This window comes from Montipora capricornis, chromosome 12 (genome assembly GCF_036669925.1).
Source record: "Montipora capricornis isolate CH-2021 chromosome 12, ASM3666992v2, whole genome shotgun sequence".
Taxonomy (NCBI): Eukaryota; Metazoa; Cnidaria; class Anthozoa; order Scleractinia; family Acroporidae; genus Montipora; species Montipora capricornis.
Window position 1 is genome coordinate 3,242,122 of NC_090894.1, and position 16,757 is coordinate 3,258,878.

The 16,757-nt window shown below is 40.7% G+C and overlaps 1 protein-coding gene and 1 pseudogene across 1 annotated transcript; one reads left to right on the top strand and one right to left on the bottom strand.

Annotated features, from left to right (window-relative positions):
- Positions 1-1,561: 1,561 nt before the first annotated feature.
- Positions 1,562-4,900, bottom strand: LOC138027560 (ryncolin-2-like; annotated as a pseudogene).
- Positions 4,901-8,603: 3,703 nt separating this feature from the next.
- On the top strand, positions 8,604-9,633 carry LOC138026449 (uncharacterized skeletal organic matrix protein 5-like). The gene is made up of 2 exons (XM_068873813.1): positions 8,604-8,734; positions 8,971-9,633. The coding sequence occupies exons 1-2, from the start codon at positions 8,672-8,674 to the stop codon at positions 9,496-9,498; spliced, it is 591 nt and encodes a 196-aa protein (XP_068729914.1). The 5' UTR covers positions 8,604-8,671; the 3' UTR covers positions 9,499-9,633.
- Positions 9,634-16,757: the final 7,124 nt, after the last annotated feature.

A 16,757-nucleotide genomic window follows, 5' to 3' on the forward strand; every position in this document is an offset into this window, starting at 1 on the left:
CTTTTACTTTTTTCTTTTTACTTGCTACCAAAGTCCTGGGACACAGTGTCCTAAATTAACGATAATAGTAAATTGAAAGCAAATTAACAATTAACGATAACCGTCAAATTCAAAGTAGAGAACATGTTCCGATGGAATGGGGAAAAGGCGGGTGCTCGCAAGGGCTTGCCATTGTATTTCCGAATGTTTTCAATCACCCCCAACAAATCGCTACGAGCTAGTTCAGTGAAGGATACACGATCATCGTAGTCTGCCCCAGCAGCAGATATCTTGCGATTTGCACGCTTCGATAGAACGATAAAAAAGTTGAAGCTATCAAACGGCTGGGAAAGCTGATACGAGCAAGCCGGAAACCTCGGCCACCTGGCGAATGGTAGCCATCTTTGATTGATATAACTGAGAACACTTTGAAAAAAATTTCGCAATCTTTTCTTCGGGAAGAGATCTACTCATAGTCGAAGAATCAAGGATGAATCCTAAGTACGTCAATCGTGTCACAGGATCAACCTGAGACTTTTTGCAATTCGTTTTGAAACCAAGGTCGCCAAGAAGTCTTATTACCTTATGTACATTGGCCAAACATTCTGCCTTAGACGCAGCAATAATTAAGGTATCGTCTATGTAATAGCAAACCTTCATGCCGTTAGACCTTAACAAAGAATATAGAGGTTTCAGGACTTTGGTAAACGTGCGTGGCGCTAAACTATACCCAAATGGAAGACAAACAAACTCGAAGAGTTGTTCTTTCCAGATAAACCGTAGAAATTTTCGATACGATTCATGAATTGGGATACTGAAATAAGCATCTGATAAATCTACAGAGGTTAAATAATCGTTGCTGTTGATTAAGTCACGAGCAACATTGATAGTTTCCATTTTAAAGTGTCTTTTAACGACAAACTAGTTCAATGGCTTGAGATTGATAACTGATCCAATTGGGATTAATTTAGAGATATTAGGGAAGTGAAGTGGGGCAATTGCAAACTTAAGCCGCAAGTGTTGTAGTCAACCAGTTACCAATGGCGAGCAAATATCAGGAGTATAAGTTCCTTTCAACAAGACATTTGCAAATTTTAGTGTCATCTAAAGTAAATGGGTAGCTTAATATCTTGCAATATTCTCTTTTTTGAAATTGTTGCTGCTTTGGGTTTTTCTGTGAAAAGGTCTTTGTGAGAGCAAAAAGGCAATGAATTGTTGAGAGAAGGCAATTTACTTTTCTTTCTTGAAAAATAAAAGGGTAAAAACTACCATGCAGACAAGGAAAGAAGAAGAACATTTATCATTGGTCATCATTAGCGAACCTTATTGAAGCATTCCCAGCTTACTGGTTCTGTGAAACTAAGCAAGTATTGATATATCTAAATCTACCGGATGATAACATGCGCGGTATGCTACTAATATGTAATCGCGAGAATTTTTTTGTTGTGAAACCTATCGAGTGTTTTACACGGTTGTGCGAGTTAAGCAGTTCGATTCATTGATGACCAATAAGATCCATCCCCTGTTTAGCAATTGATATATATAGTAACGGGCATGTCACGGATACAAATGACACAGAGGCTTAAAAGTTCTGTGGTCGTATTTTCATCTCAGACCGCTTGACAGAGTAGTTACTATTTTTCCAATGATACCAGGTCATTCCACTTGCAATCGGTCTTGCCATTAAGATACAGACCATTCAGGTTGGCGTAGTGACATTTCTCGAACCACCAGCCACTTTTGTAGCCTGACGCACAGTTGCCAGCTAAATAGTCATCATTATCGCGATCCTTGGTGCTAAACGCATGGCCGCGGTGAACGCCAAGGGAATCACCTGCAGTGCCTGAATGAAAAGAAAAAAAAAAAAAGAAAAAACAATTAAGCAATCAAAATAAGAAGCAGTTTTAAAAACTTGTTTAAAAATGCTAAAAATTCTTAAGACGCACTTGAGATTGTTTGTTGTCTCTACTTGCCACCGACATGAAATCGATGTAACGTGTTTATCACCACGTGAGTGAAATGATTACCAGGTTTTTTCAGTTTCTTGCTCTGTTCTTTTTTTTTTAGCTAACTCACTGGCTTACATATACAACTTATTCTGTCAGTCAAAGCGAGATAAAATTCTTTGACATCACAGTAGAACTGAGTTCTATCAGTTAGAGACAGACTGCACACCTAGTTGAAATGAGAAAGTGTGTCTATCTTAATTAACAAAGGGTTGTTTATTAAATCACCAGAGTTTGCAAACCTGAATATTTCCCCCCCAACTCAGCTGGTATTTTGCTCGCTCACTTGCCACTGTAACTGAACTGTACTCGGCAAATGCTGTATTTCCATGAATGTCTTCCAAGTCCACGCGAAGCTTGTTGCTGCTGCTTACAGTCAGGCGGTGAATCTTGTCCAGTCCAAGCCAAAACTCTCCGTTTAGATTACCAAAGCCTCGTTTGTAGGGCGTCCCACGCGCGGAAGAAATCTACGGAGCCGTCTTGTCTTTTTTGAAAGACCGTCCATCCTCCGCCGGCAGTTTTGTGATCACAGTACACTTCAAATTCTCCCAGACCATCGGGATCGATTTTTGTACACACCACTTATCTTTTCGCCAGAATTGTAAACATCGGCGCAGTTCTTGTTGACTAAAAATTACATAAGCGGGATGAATTCCTGTTAGATATGTTTTGGTTTCATCGTTATCTCTATCCTCTAAAAAGTTGAATAGACATCACACAGGGAAATACTATACGGAGCTAGCGAATATTTCAAAAGCAATTGATCGTAATTTGATTGATTTTTGCGACGGAACAGATGTGAAAATTCTAACCCGACTGGTGTCTTCGAAGTAAATGTATCTAAAATGTATAACTGCAGACCTTTGTCTTGAGAGCCGCCAGATTCGTTTGCTTTCAGCGCAGTTATTGCTTCTTTGATCTCAGTGTGAGTTGCTGCTCGATCTTCTTACAGCAGTGTGGTCCGGCGTAAAAGTTGTTATTCACGTTGCACTGGGGTTTACTAATACCAGGGCTTTTTGTTGTTTGCACAGAAGTTTTGGCAAATGTCCCAACGAAAATCCCCAGTAAAAAGCAGAGCTAGCTGGAATGCCATTGTGCACTGGTTCTTTCAGGAAAACTCTTCTGTGAAGTGGAAGCAAAAACTGCGGGTATAAAATGATTTCTAAGACTTGAGGTTCAGTTCATTTAGTCTTTCCAAACCAGATTTTTCTTGTCTCCTGCGCTCTATTTTGGGAATGCTGAATTCATCGATTCCTACCAATCAAATAACAACACATTGTAGTGACTCACAGACGAGGCAGTTGACAACTTTCTGCTGACAATAGGAGAGTTCATCAAAATTTTATGAGATTTTTCTAGCAAAAGAACATGGGCACCCAACGAGTAATTATTATTTCGGTAATTGTCTGTTCGGAAGGATGGTGGGTTAACATTTTCAAATATTCGAACTTAAACTTTCGAGGTGTAGTAAGATTTTTTCGACATTTCTTCTGAACAGAGATTTAGCTATTTCAGAAAAGTAATGAAGTGTGAAGAGTGCGAAGAGATGCGTAGAAATTTCGAAACCACATTGAAGAACGTTTAAATTTTGCTAAGCTGAGTAAGAGTGAACTGTGACGCTGGAAGAAAATTTGAAGATTTATAACTTCTATCATTTTGGCCGTAGTTTTTTTGAGAATCATATTAAGGGCAAACGTTCCCTAAAATTTGCGGGAAAAAACGACGACTACTTAATGTAAAGTTTTTTTTTATCAGACCCGTCACGATTTCTTTAACTTCAGGACAAGGCAAAAAAGCCATGAAGGACGTTCTACAGCAACCTGAAATTCCCGTAGAACATCCGAACAGATATATATTTTGAAGGGCTGCTACAAACTCACTAAACGAGCTTTTAAAGCATTGTGGAAACCATTTTAGGTGATTCTGACAACTTTTAAGACAACCGGCCGTTGGTGCCACGAAGAGAAACCCTCGTACGGGATGATGAAATAGTCAATTTGACTTTGCGTTATTCTCATCTTTGATTGATGGTTTTGTGCTTCGGAATAAATTTGTTTATCAGAGATTATTAGAAAAAGTCTCTCGCTCATGGAAAACCTCGAGCTCAGATTTGCTGTTAAGCAAAATCAAAAAAACATATTGATATCTGTCTATTTTATACAGCCATAGTTAGAGCTATAGATCAATTTATAAAACAAGGAAACGAGGCCGCGGGCGCAATTAAATGATTTTTCGTTGGCAAGGAGGAGCCTTACAAGTTTGCCATTGAAGCTTGCCTTCATTGGCCGTTTTTATACTAGAGACGCATAATCCGTCCAGACGAATTATGTGTCTCTCATGTTATCCGTCTAGTGTAAAGACGGGACGAAACTATATGAGACGCATAATTCGTCTTGGACGAACTTGGGCAAACATTTTTCTGCGTCTGTTAAATTCGTCTAGTATAAAGACGGGCACTAGACGCATAATGCGTCTGGAAGAACTTTCCAGTTTAGTGCGTCTTCGAAGACACGATAAAATAGATTCTTCGTCCAGACGCATAATGCGTCTTGTGCCCGTCTTTATACTAGACGAATTTAACGGACGTAGAAAAAATGTTTGCCCAAGTTCGTCCGCGACGAATTATGCGTCTCAAGTATAAAAAAACGGCCATTGGCCGTTTTTATACTAGAGACGCATAATCCGTCCAGACGAATTGTTCGTCTCTCATGTTATCCGTCTAGTGTAAAGACGGGACGAACTATAGGAGACGCATAATTCGTCTTGGACGAACTTGGGCAAACATTTTTTCTGCGTCTGTTAAATTCGTCTAGTATAAAGACGGGCACTAGACGCATAATGCGTCTGGACGAACTTTCCAGTTTTAGTTCGTCTTCGAAGACGCACACTAAAACAGATTCTTCGTCCAGACGCATAATGCGTCTTGTGGCCGTCTTTATACAAGACGAATTTAATAGACGCAGAAAAAATGTTTGCCCAAGTTCGTCCCAGACGAATTATGCGTCTCCAGTATAAAAAACGGCCATTTGCTGTTTCTGGAGAGCTTTGCCGGCCTCGGGAATAGTCAAACACTTGAAAAAGTAATTAACATTTTTAGCCAGAGTGAAGTGTGAAGAAATGTTCAGGTTAGATATTTATCTTCGTTGTCGATCCTCTTTTTTGTGAGGCATGTGTGTAAAGTAAGCTTGGATGTGGTACTGTTTGTATTGCACCGAGCCCTAGTCCATAGACCAGATGCATGGGTTGATAAATTGGACTTGTAATGGACTGCCTAAGTGGTCGAAAACAAAGATCAGTCAAACGATACTAAACACAAACAGCAAACGGCTTACGTCAAGCACAAATCTGCATTACGCCAAAGATGAAAGAAACATGTTTGATTTTGCCTGTTTTCTGTAGATACCAAGCAACTTCTTATAAGAGAGGGACGAGAGAGAGAGAGCGTTGGAACAAGATAATTTTCGAGCTTTTGTGACCAGCAACAGTTTCATTGAAACACAATACAAACGTTTCTCTGTTGACTCCCCACCACAAACACGCCAAAAACAAATACAGACTAAAGCCGGAATTCCAAAAGACAATGAATCGAAAACACATTGAAAAGATTTCTCAACCATTTCCAACCTACGTTCGCAAGAGACAATATGTGACAAGCCGTCAATTTGTAGGATTTGTTTCGTTGATATAGGCGTCACCACACTGTTGGGAAAATCGGGACATTAAGGGCTTGTTTATATGGTCTCGCTTACCCGAGACAGCCCTCCTTCCCGAGACAACTTTACCGAGCGTCTATATGAGAATTGCGTGAGCGAGACAAAGTTGACCTTACTTAATTATGCATGTATTTTAAGACGCATCGCATCTTCAAAAAATGCGTATCATCATTTGCCTTTCTTTTTTGTTAAGTATAGTTGCGTTTTCACATTCAGCAAATGGACTGACAATCTTAACGCAGCATTAATATGTAGTTTAAATAAAGGCTGTTTATGAATCGAGAAGCTACGTGTAATTACTTCGCGTTTTGATTGGTTTTACTGAATTGTCTCCGTCCTTTTTGATTGGCCAATAATTACTGTCGTTTTGGTTTTACGACACTCGATTGAAAGTCGCTGTCATTCTAACATGAACTCCCATGTTTACTCCTGAACATTTTTGGTTCTACCTGTTTGACAATCTTTAAGGGCTCGGGTTAGCGGTGCATTTAGGACAGGGCAAATGCAACGAGTTGTTGATCTTTGTTTAACTGAGCAGATTAAGGGGATACTGGGGATGTGATTGGCTTTATTATCTCCTCAGATAGTACGCGCGCTGTGACTGGCTAAATTAGCGGCCGTATTCTGCAGTAAAAAAGTCGATAAGCCATTATCTAGCAAGTTTTTCATGTCGTTCCTGCTACATAAACTTGAAAACTGTTTGAATGTTGAAAGCAGCTATTTTCAAACAGCCAAGAAGATTTTTTTTTCGGATTTTGACACAGCAATCCTTTCTGGCGGTCGAACCTTCCGCTTGACTTTAACTAATATCCTGCCCGCACGCCGGATTAACTTCAGATATATAATTAATAACTTGCTAACCTCATTTTCTCGGTCCGTTTTTTCCCCGTTGATTTATGAACGGGAAAAAAAAACCTTATTAACTTTTTTTTGTCAGTGCCTATAGCAGCTTGTTCGTGGAAAAAGAAAGTTGTGCGACGCAAATATGCTTTCTCAAAATGATTACGTCGTTACAGGAATAAAATAATGGAAAGCCCTTTGGTGTATTTTTGTGTTTCAAACTTCTTGTAACAGCACCAGCTCTTGATTTTAAAGTAAGAAGTTAACTTGAAATTCAGAGATTTTGCTTGAATGTTCTAATTTTTTTCATTAATAACGTTGTTATTGTCTCTAATGTAAGCATCTCTTGGAGGCGTAACTACTTACTCTTCTCTTTTAGCAAAGTCTTGCAAGGCCCTGAACGACTGTACCAGGCAAGTTGCCAGCATTTTAACGTCACGTTGGTTTTTGAGGCCCCTCTAGGGGGAGGTCCCTTGTTCCCGTAAAGTTCGCTTTTGTTCCCGAATCAAACTTGTTCTTAGCTTTTTGTCCCTGAAATGGTTTATTTTGTTTTTGTTCCCCAGTTCGAATTACCCATGTTCACTTCTTCCCCAAAATCCCTTGGAGGGCCTCTTTACTTATACGAAAGTCTAAACAGCGATACTTCAGCTATGTTGAATTCCGTTTTAAAAATGTGGTAGGCTTTTGTTTTGAGAACCTGGTTAGTTAACTCTTTGACTTTTTTTCCCATCATACACATATTGGTATGTAGGTAGGTAAAGTCTGCTACGAGCCAAGAAGGCCCATCAGGCCGGCGCTTATCTCCGGTTTTTGTAGCATGAAGCGACAAGGAGTATTTCTACTCCCCCCTGGATGGGATGCTAGTCCATCGCAGGGTTACCCCCAGCATTTTCGCCGGTACCCATTTATACACCTGGGTGAGACAGGCACCGTGAGAGTAAAGTGTCTTGCCCAAGAATACAACACAATGTCCCCGGCCAGGACCCGAACCCGGACAACTCGATCCGGAATCGAGCACACTAACCATGAGGCCACCACACCTTCCACACATATTAATCACATATTAATCACAAGTTAACAGTAAAACAGAATGCAATGCAATGCAATGCAATGCAATGCAATGCAATACAATACAATACATATAGCTTATTACATGTTAAGAGCCTGATATCGTTTTTAATCACGAGTTTTTAATACCATATCGCAAACGAGCGAGTCTTCGAGCGAGTGAGCAATATGGTATTTAAAAAACGAGTGAATAAAAATGATATCTGGCTTTTAACATGTGATAAATTCTTTATTACATATTGCATGCTTGAAAAAAATCAAGCCACCAAGTTGAAGTACACGAAAGTTGCATTTAATATTAGTGTATGAATGTAAATACTTACTTATTTAACGAGGGTAGCACATTAACCTTAAACAGTAGGAGTAACAAAATATAATTTAAAGTAAAAATAGCAAAATAGAATAACAAAGACAAAGAACAATTTACCAAGAAGAATGACAGACATAATGCATAAGAAAAATGTACAAAATGAATGTAAATATTAATAATGTATATAAAAATGTAAAAAACTCAATCGCAATTATTAAAACGTGCAGCGAAAGTGAAGGAAAAATCGACATCGGAAACAACAGGGAGGCTATTAATTTGTCCTTCCTTGTGCTTGTACATGTTCATTGCCGTGACTTTAACATCTTCAGTTCCCACGGCCTGCTCCCGTCTGACCTTGTAGCTCAGTCGGTAGAGCAGCGGTGTTCTAACCCGAAGGTCGTGGGTTTAATTCCCACCCTGGTCAGAGTTTTTCTCTGTCCTTGTGTGAGCCTATTTCCATGAGTAGGGCTAACGCTCACATATGGTTCACATAGGGTAGAAACTTAGCACTTCACATTACACTCTAATCACTCCCAGTTATTTCTATTAATTAAACAACAGAGTTCCTCCAGTAGCATTAGTAGTTTGTAGTTGAAATTCGGCTGCAGAAGATAAAATGGCCTGAGTAGCAGGGCCTAAAAACGAGTTTAGAGTCATGAGTGAACCTTAAACTGTTCTTTGTATCCACAGCTTAAACGAGAGCAAGGTTGTTTTCACTCCTCTTGGACTCTAAACCAACTTCCGTTTTTTGTCACATGGGTGATTTTGGATGCGGAACAGGTGGATGGACACCAGTCATGAAAACTGATGGAAACAAGGTATCTTGTCAAATTCCCAATGTTATGTTTCGTTAACTTTAAGCAAAACGTTATTTTTTTTGCCAATCTTGAAATTCTTACGCGAGATCGAAGGGTACAAAAATAGAATTTACTCAACAATGTTTTTCTGGGAAGTAAGCTCCCTGTAGCTGCTTTACAACAGTGGGTCCACATACGGCGACAAAAATCCATTGAAATGTCTTATCTTATCTGGTACTACTTTCAATTCTTAACAGCTCACATTTCACTATGATTCGAATATGTGGAGCAACAAGGAAATCTTTAACCTTGATGGAGGGAAGACTGGGTTCGACTCAAACGAAACAAAATTGCCGAGTTATTGGGACACACCCTTCACCAAGATTTGTCTCGGTATGAAAGTCAATGGCGAACAAGATATAAATTTTGTGGTTATAAACAAGAGCGCCAAGTCCCTTTTTTCGCTTATTTCCGATGGACGACGCAGACACACATCACTTGGTCTTGCCACGTGGAAGAAGCTGATTGGTGAACAGGCCTCGTTGCAAACCGTCTGCATGATTGAAGGTTTCAATGTTCAGGGTAGCGTCGATGGCTTTTCAAGAGTAAGAATTGGTATAGTTGGGGACCAGTTTAAGCCCTGCGTTAGGTGTGATTCAAGAATCGGCTTCGGCACTGGAGGAGAAATTCTCGACAACAACACTTGTGGAAACTTTGCTGCTGATTACAAGCCCGACAATGGTAATAAGACCCTCAAGGCAATGGGGTACATTTTAGTTCAGTAAGGTGTCACTGACGTCTCAGGGGAGCTCTTTTAGAAAACACGTTAACTTTGAACAGAAACATTGCTATCTCATTAATCCTTATTGATTGATGTTATCTCATTTACCATCGGTATATGCAGTACCATTTGTAATTGGGCATGCTTATAAGAGATTATCAGTTGACTGTCACTTTTATGCCATGAAAAGCTCCTTTCGATCATTCTGTAATCTTTAAAGGATCTTATAGGCCTTTGTATGAAATTAGCAGTAGCTTATGACTCTTTAAAATGGCAGAACTTCTTAGACTGATAGATTGTAAAGATGAGATGATGCAAAGTTGACACAACGACGATTGTTGTTCGTGTCAAACTATGCGCCTGACATTGTTTCTTTTTAAAGTCGCATTTATTATGTTGCTTGGTTAATAAACCTCTAAAAACGTTCACAGTTGTGCCGTCTTTAACTAGATGATCACTACCACCATTGCCAGTGACGATGTGATGATGATGATGATGATGATGATGATGATGCTTGTCACAATAAAAACGGTGATGACAAATTTAGGGTTTTCAGTTGAGGCCGGGGGCCGGACGTTTCTTCCGGTGGTTTCCCATCCCATGTCCGGTACTTTGATGCCAATATTTCAGGGGTTTGTTTTATTTTTTATTGTAATTATGATTTTTTTACTTACTTTATAAAGCGAATTTGAGTGAGTCCAGCCTTGCCTGGGAAACTGAGTCTTGGTTCCAGAAACACTGGAAACAGCGTTTCTGAGTGCTCTATTTCAAAACTTTTCTAGGGGAGCGTGCACCCAGAGCCCCGCTGGGTAGCTCGCGTTTTCGGCGCTCCCAAGGCGCCTTGCGGCGCCAAAAATTGTTATGTCCGGTGCTTTCCGCTACTTTACAAAACTTTCGAAAACCCTGGTGACAATCAGTCATAATTTTTTGCCAAAATTCTTTGGCGTCGTGGTCTTTAAGAAGGTGTAAACACAAAAAATAACCCTTCTCTAAGAAGAAACCAAAGACGGCAAAGTAGAGAACCAACAAACTCAATTAATTTGTGATGCCAAGGCCAAGCACACCTTGGTGGAAGACCAGCTTTCTTTTTCCTGTTTTTCCAAAACAATTCTCTCCCTTTCTTGAACAGGCTCCTTTCGTCCCCAGGATCTTCTCGGCTTTCCACGCAAGCCTCCATGTTGAAGACCCTGGGAACGAGGTTGCTCTGCAGATATTCTCTTTGAATCAAAACTGTAACAAGATTTCAAACTTAAATAGTCTTGTCACAGTTGTTTGCCTATGCAGCCAAAGAACACAGTGATAAGTATGGCAGTATGTTTGAGCAATGTGCAGAGATTGCGTACAAGAACCACAAACACAGCACACAGAACCCTAACGCATGCCTGAGGAAAGAAATTCCGCTGAAAACAATCTGTGAATCGCGAATGATATGTGAGCCTATCGCGTTTGCCATGTCGGCGCCCGCGGCAGACGGCTCAGCAGCTGCAGTTGTGTGCTCCAGAGACTTCATGGAATCCAAGGGCATGCAGGTTAGTTTAACTGAGTTGGCAGAGGTGCAACTTCAATCCCAACCGTGTGGAGATGTAAAAAACAAATTGTAGTAGCTTTTGTTTCTTAATTTCTGCCCTCGGTAACTTCACTTTAGTACCACCAACTTTAAGCCTGCATTAACGTTCACATGTTGACAATATTCAGGAACGCATCAAACGGAGCCTCTATCATTCATAGTGAGCCTCGGAGTAAACCCTTTCTCGAGTAGAGTTATAATAGAACCCCTCTTGTGAGAGTCTCGAGATTAAAAGCCCAATCAAAACAGAGCTACATGTATGACAGTGCTATTGTTTTACGTCATATAACCACCCAACAAACACACACCACACTGGAATTGAGTCTTCACGCGCTCCCCCCGGAAATAGGACACTCCGTGGGAAAAAAAGTCGTTCAAAACATAAAAATCTCTAGCTTAATGTGTAAATGTAGTCGGGAAAGGGTTGGCTAAAGGAATAAGTGTAGATAGAGGCTCCATTTGGTGGGCTTCTGCAGTATTTGATTTAAGGGCTATTCACTTGAGTGTCAAAAGTAGTTTTTTTCGATTGCTCAGTCGTGTTACTGCACATGTTATTGGCTCAAAACTCTTACGTCGGTATCGCAATCAACTTGTCCATGCGGAGAAGTCTGGTCATGACTATTCCCAGGCGTAACCGCGTTTCCGACCGAATATGGTTGGAAAGAGGTTGTATTGGGAAACCTCAACCGCTTCAATCAAAACCGGTTGTGGTTGAAACGGTTGATCCCAATTGAACACGACGTCAAGTTACAACTAATGGCTAATGATTGAAAAATCATCCAAAAAGTGTAGTATACATGCAAACTGATGAAGATTTTTAAAAAAACTGTCTGGGTAAAGCGGCTCTGCCATGAAATTTAGCCACATTCAGTGACTGGGAACTGGCAACCAAATCAAGCGAAACATAAAAATAAGCACTTAATACGCTGAAGGAAGTTTCGAATAAAACAGAAAATACAAAAGGGCCGAGGCAGGGATGGTCAAAAGTGAAGAGGAGTAAAATGGATTGCAATTGGGGTTTTTGGAAAATTGTTCAGCCTAGCAGTTTTTCGAAGTTCATCCCTGTTGTTTGTACCTCAAATTATGTATGCTCCACAGACTTGTTTTGCCACGAGGCTTTGAGTGGTGTTTTTTAACAGTAATTTCTGGGTTAAACGTCAAGTTGCAAAGCGAGTAGGAGCCAGTAATTCGTAAAACTACACAAAATGATCAACTGCACTTCCTTGACACAGTCCCTTTAAGTGAAGATCGTCTTAGGAAGTAGTCAGCACATGTGGAAATAACTGGAAAAATAGAGAGCTCTTTAGATTCTAGGACGAGAACGAATACGAGTGCGAGATTTTCTCATTGAACAACAGTGAACGCGCGCAAACCGGCGTCATTTTGGCGGGAAAAAAGGGACACCGTCGTCATTTTAGCACGAGATTTTGCAAAAATGTCGTCATGTCAAAACAAGTCAACAATACGGTAGCAGTTTTGGCATTCTTCGGTCAGCAAAAAGGCTCAGTTACCAGCAATAAGCCGGAATAACTGAGCAACCTATACTGCTAACAAAGAGTAAGATTAATTGTCCAGGTTATAAATCTTGTAAGTATTTTCGCGTAAAAACGGGTAGTCAAATCTCGTACTTGTTCTTATCCTCGTCCTAGAATCTAAAGGTCCCTGTTGTCACATAAGGCGAATGTAGGAGGCAGTGTGGCCTCGCGTAGTCAGGGTGCTGCTTTGAGATCTACACAACCCGGGTTCAAACACGTTCTGACCTCTCCTTAAATATTTGATCCTGGTAGTGCTTCATACAACAAACAGATGCTCAAAATTATACTTTCCCCATCATAACTCGGGCTATTTGACCAGTGGGATCTTAGTAGCAGGGATTGGGATTCTAAGAAAATTTGCCACTGGGACTGGGATTTTTTCCCAAATTTGGACTGGGAAATGCTATCGTCACCCCCTTCAGGATCCTCTATCGGAGACGATTTGTTTAAAAATGTATGGGAGGGGTGACCACTGCCCTGGCATGCGAACAGTTCTCTTCCGGTTTTCCGTTCGTGATTCAAGAAGCTCCCTACTACCTCTATTTGGGTAGTTTGGCTTAATTTGCTTTGTTATACCTTCCGGCGTTTAAGTGATCCGTTGCCCGATGTGTTTGACCTGGAAGGCATATGCATTGATGCTAAGGCCTAAGCATTTTCAATTTCAGTTTATGCGTTGTTTAAACGTGAGATTATTTTTTTCCGTGCACTCATTTTTGTTTTCAGTTAAGAGGCGAAGCAGGCAAGAGGCAGGTTGATGGAGCTTCAGTAGCTCTACAGCACAACATCGGAATTGGTGGCGCGTTCTCAAAATGGAAGGAGAGTCGGTCCCAGTATAGAGGACATTGGAATTAGTGCGCCCGGCAAACTTGGCAAAAACCGTTATTGATGGAAAAATACTCGAGCAACTCTGTATCACTGCCACGACTGGACGTGTGAATGGCCGTTTTATACTAGAGACGCATAATTCGTTTGGGACGAAGTTAGGCAAACTTTTTTCTGCGTCTCTTAAGTTCGTTTGGTGTAAAGACCGGCACACGACGTATAATGCGTCTCGTCAAACTCCCCACTTTAGTACGTCTTCGAAGACGCACTTAACTGGATAGTTCATCCAGACGCATAGTGCGTCTTGTCTTTACACTAGACGGATAACACGCATAATTCGTATGGACAGATTATGCGTCCCTTGTATAAAAACGGCCTATATCAGTTTAAAAGCAAGCCGTAGATTGCTAATGTAATTCATTATATAACAATGATGAGCACTTTGCTTGTTGAACTGGTTTGGTGGAGTATTATGTAGAACAATCCCACAATGATGGATTTTCTTTTTCCACGTCATTTCCAACCGCTTAAGTTCGTTACTCCACTGCAAAAAGCGCTCCAATATTAAAGAACTACATTCGCCCGCTGGTCGTTGCGACCGTCTCCTTGTGTCTTAAACGTTTTATTGTCAGAACGCATGCATGATCAGACTGTCTGTATGCGCACCGGTGGCTCAGTTGGTTGAGCACCGGGCTGCCATGCAGGAGGTCGTGAGTTCGACTCCGGCCGGACCATCACCCAGGGTCTTAAAATAACTGAGAAGAAAGTGCTGCCTTTGTAATGAGATCTGCAAATGGTTAGACTTTCAAATCTTCTCGGATAAGGACTGTAAACTGAAGATCCCGTCTCATAGCCCTTGTTGGAAATTAAATGTTATGGGACGTTAAAGAACCCACTCACTATTCGATAAGAGTAGGGGACATAGTCCCCGTTGTTGTGGTCTGACCTTATCTGGACGGGAGCGTCTTTTACTTCCCAAAATTAATTGTAAACTGCGTAATAAGCAGTCTGGCTAAAGTCCCCCATAAAGCATTTTAGATTAGTCCTGAAAAGCCCCGAGGGTAGAGACTTATAGTATCTTCTCGGATGTCTTTGTTTGTTTGAGCCAGGAGCTAATGAGAAGGCGCTTCCCTGTGCAGTCATATCCTTGTCTCAACCCTTTGCGCGTATCTTCCTATTCTTAGTATTTGCATACATTGTTTTTACTATTTTTGTCTTCGTTTGACAGCAAATTATTCTGATTGGCCATTCTAAACGGTGTGTGAAAATCCGAAGAACTCGTAGCGTTCTAAAAATAGAAAGATACGTGCAAAGATTGCCTTATAGGGCTTGTATGGGAGAGGCAAGCTCCTACTCATGGCTCCTGGAATCGCCAATTGCAGCGCGCAGTGTATTATTGGTCATCGGGAGCGTTAAAGAAGACATCGTTTTTTGCTGGAGATTTAATTTCTTTCCCATTCCCTTTAAACCTGCAGCTAGAATCTCACAATTCAAATCTTTACTTGGGCAGAAGATATCCGAGCTTGGGGAATGTTTTGTGACTTCACTCACGTGTAATACCCTATTTCAGACCAAAATCTGCGATTTTCCCTATCCTATTTCGGAGCTGACCAAAAATGTGATACCCTATTTCAAACCTATTTTCAGATCTATTTCAGCTGTTACAGGGTTGGCGTAATAATTTGAGAAGAGCTTTTGCTGATGGTCTTACCGCCTTATGATAAATAAGTAGCTTCTTCTAAAAAACATACCCTATTCAAGACTTTAGTGCAAAAATCATACGCTATTTCAGACCAAAACGGCTAAAAAACCATACCCTTTGGAGCCACACATAGCTATACATCCCATATGAGAGAGTAGCCCCCCCCCTCCCCCCCCCCCCCCCCCCCGCCGCAAACAGTTAACACAAATTGTCCAGTTACAGTGAACTTCAACCGACTACAGGTAAACTTCGGAAACTAGCGAGAAATTACCAGAAAGATAAATCTATAATATAACTTGAAGTTTGTTGTAAAAACTCATTGTTAATGTTACTAAATTTGCAAATGCAAATGCAAACGACGAAGCCCTATTAGCGGATTATCAGGATACGGGATTTTTTATTTATTAATTTTTTTGAAGGAGACTTTATTCAAATCCCATACCGTCGGTGCAATTTCCGTTTCTTTCTAAATCCGTGGAATGCGCAAACAGTTAACACAAAATTGTCCACTTACAGCGAACTTCAACTACAGGTAAACTTCGGAAACTAGCGAGAAATTACCAGAAAGATAAATCTATAATATAACTTGAAGTTTGTTGTAAAAACTCATTGTTAATGTTACTAAATTTGCAAATGCAAACAACGAAGCCCTATTAGCGGATTATCAGGATACGGGATTTTTTATTTATTAATTTTTTTTGAAGGAGACTTTATTCAAATCCCATACCGTCGGTGCAATTTCCGTTTCTTTCTAATTCACGTTACTGACGGTGTCGTAACTGGTCACTACCACATCTTCAGAGGGTGCTTTTTTTGTCAAGTTTTTTTGTCAAGTTTTGTCATGTCGGCCCTTGTTTAGTAATTTGATCAAAGTAGCAATCTTATTTAGCCGGGCAAAGAGAGATCGGCTGATTGAGGAGGGACGAAATGTTGCCGGCCGGTCTTTTTAGAGGGGAAAACTGGATAGCTGAGGTGTAGCCGTACAAACGTAGGCTTTTCACCAAAGTACGTGGAGAAAAACCTCTCGGAGCAGAACCTAAGTATTAACGAACCTACACATAACGTTTAGTCTGGGAATTGACTCAACACAAGCGACATAGCGGGAGGTGAGTGCCTGTTTACTGTACATGTATCCGGCCAACCAGGCCCAAACACTTCTCTTTATGGTTTAGTTTCTAAAGAAACTCTGGTGCTGAGTCGGTGGGGCCTGAGTGCAACACGAAAATGCGGTATTATTAAACAATTTGTTAGCTGACATCATGATCGAGTGTTAGACTTTCGTAAAAACCATACGATTCGATCGTGCACTAAGCCATCCGCACAAATTCAGGCCAGATTTCTCAGGTTTGTAGTTTGATTAGCCTGAGTAGCGCTGCCGGCATTGTCGTTGGCGCGAGAGGCAAATCAACGAGAGTCGTTATCCTCAAGTCCTGTAGCGACAGCAGTTAAGAATATAAACCAGGTCTAAATTTATAACAGAATTTACTTCTTCGATCCTCAGTGAAAAAACATTACAACAATGTCGGCCTCAACACTCTTCAAAGGTTCAAGGTTCATCATTAGTTAAATGTGACATATACCGAAACCGCTGGCCGCATGAAAATACAAAACCAAAACAAAATAGAATGAAGTTGTTC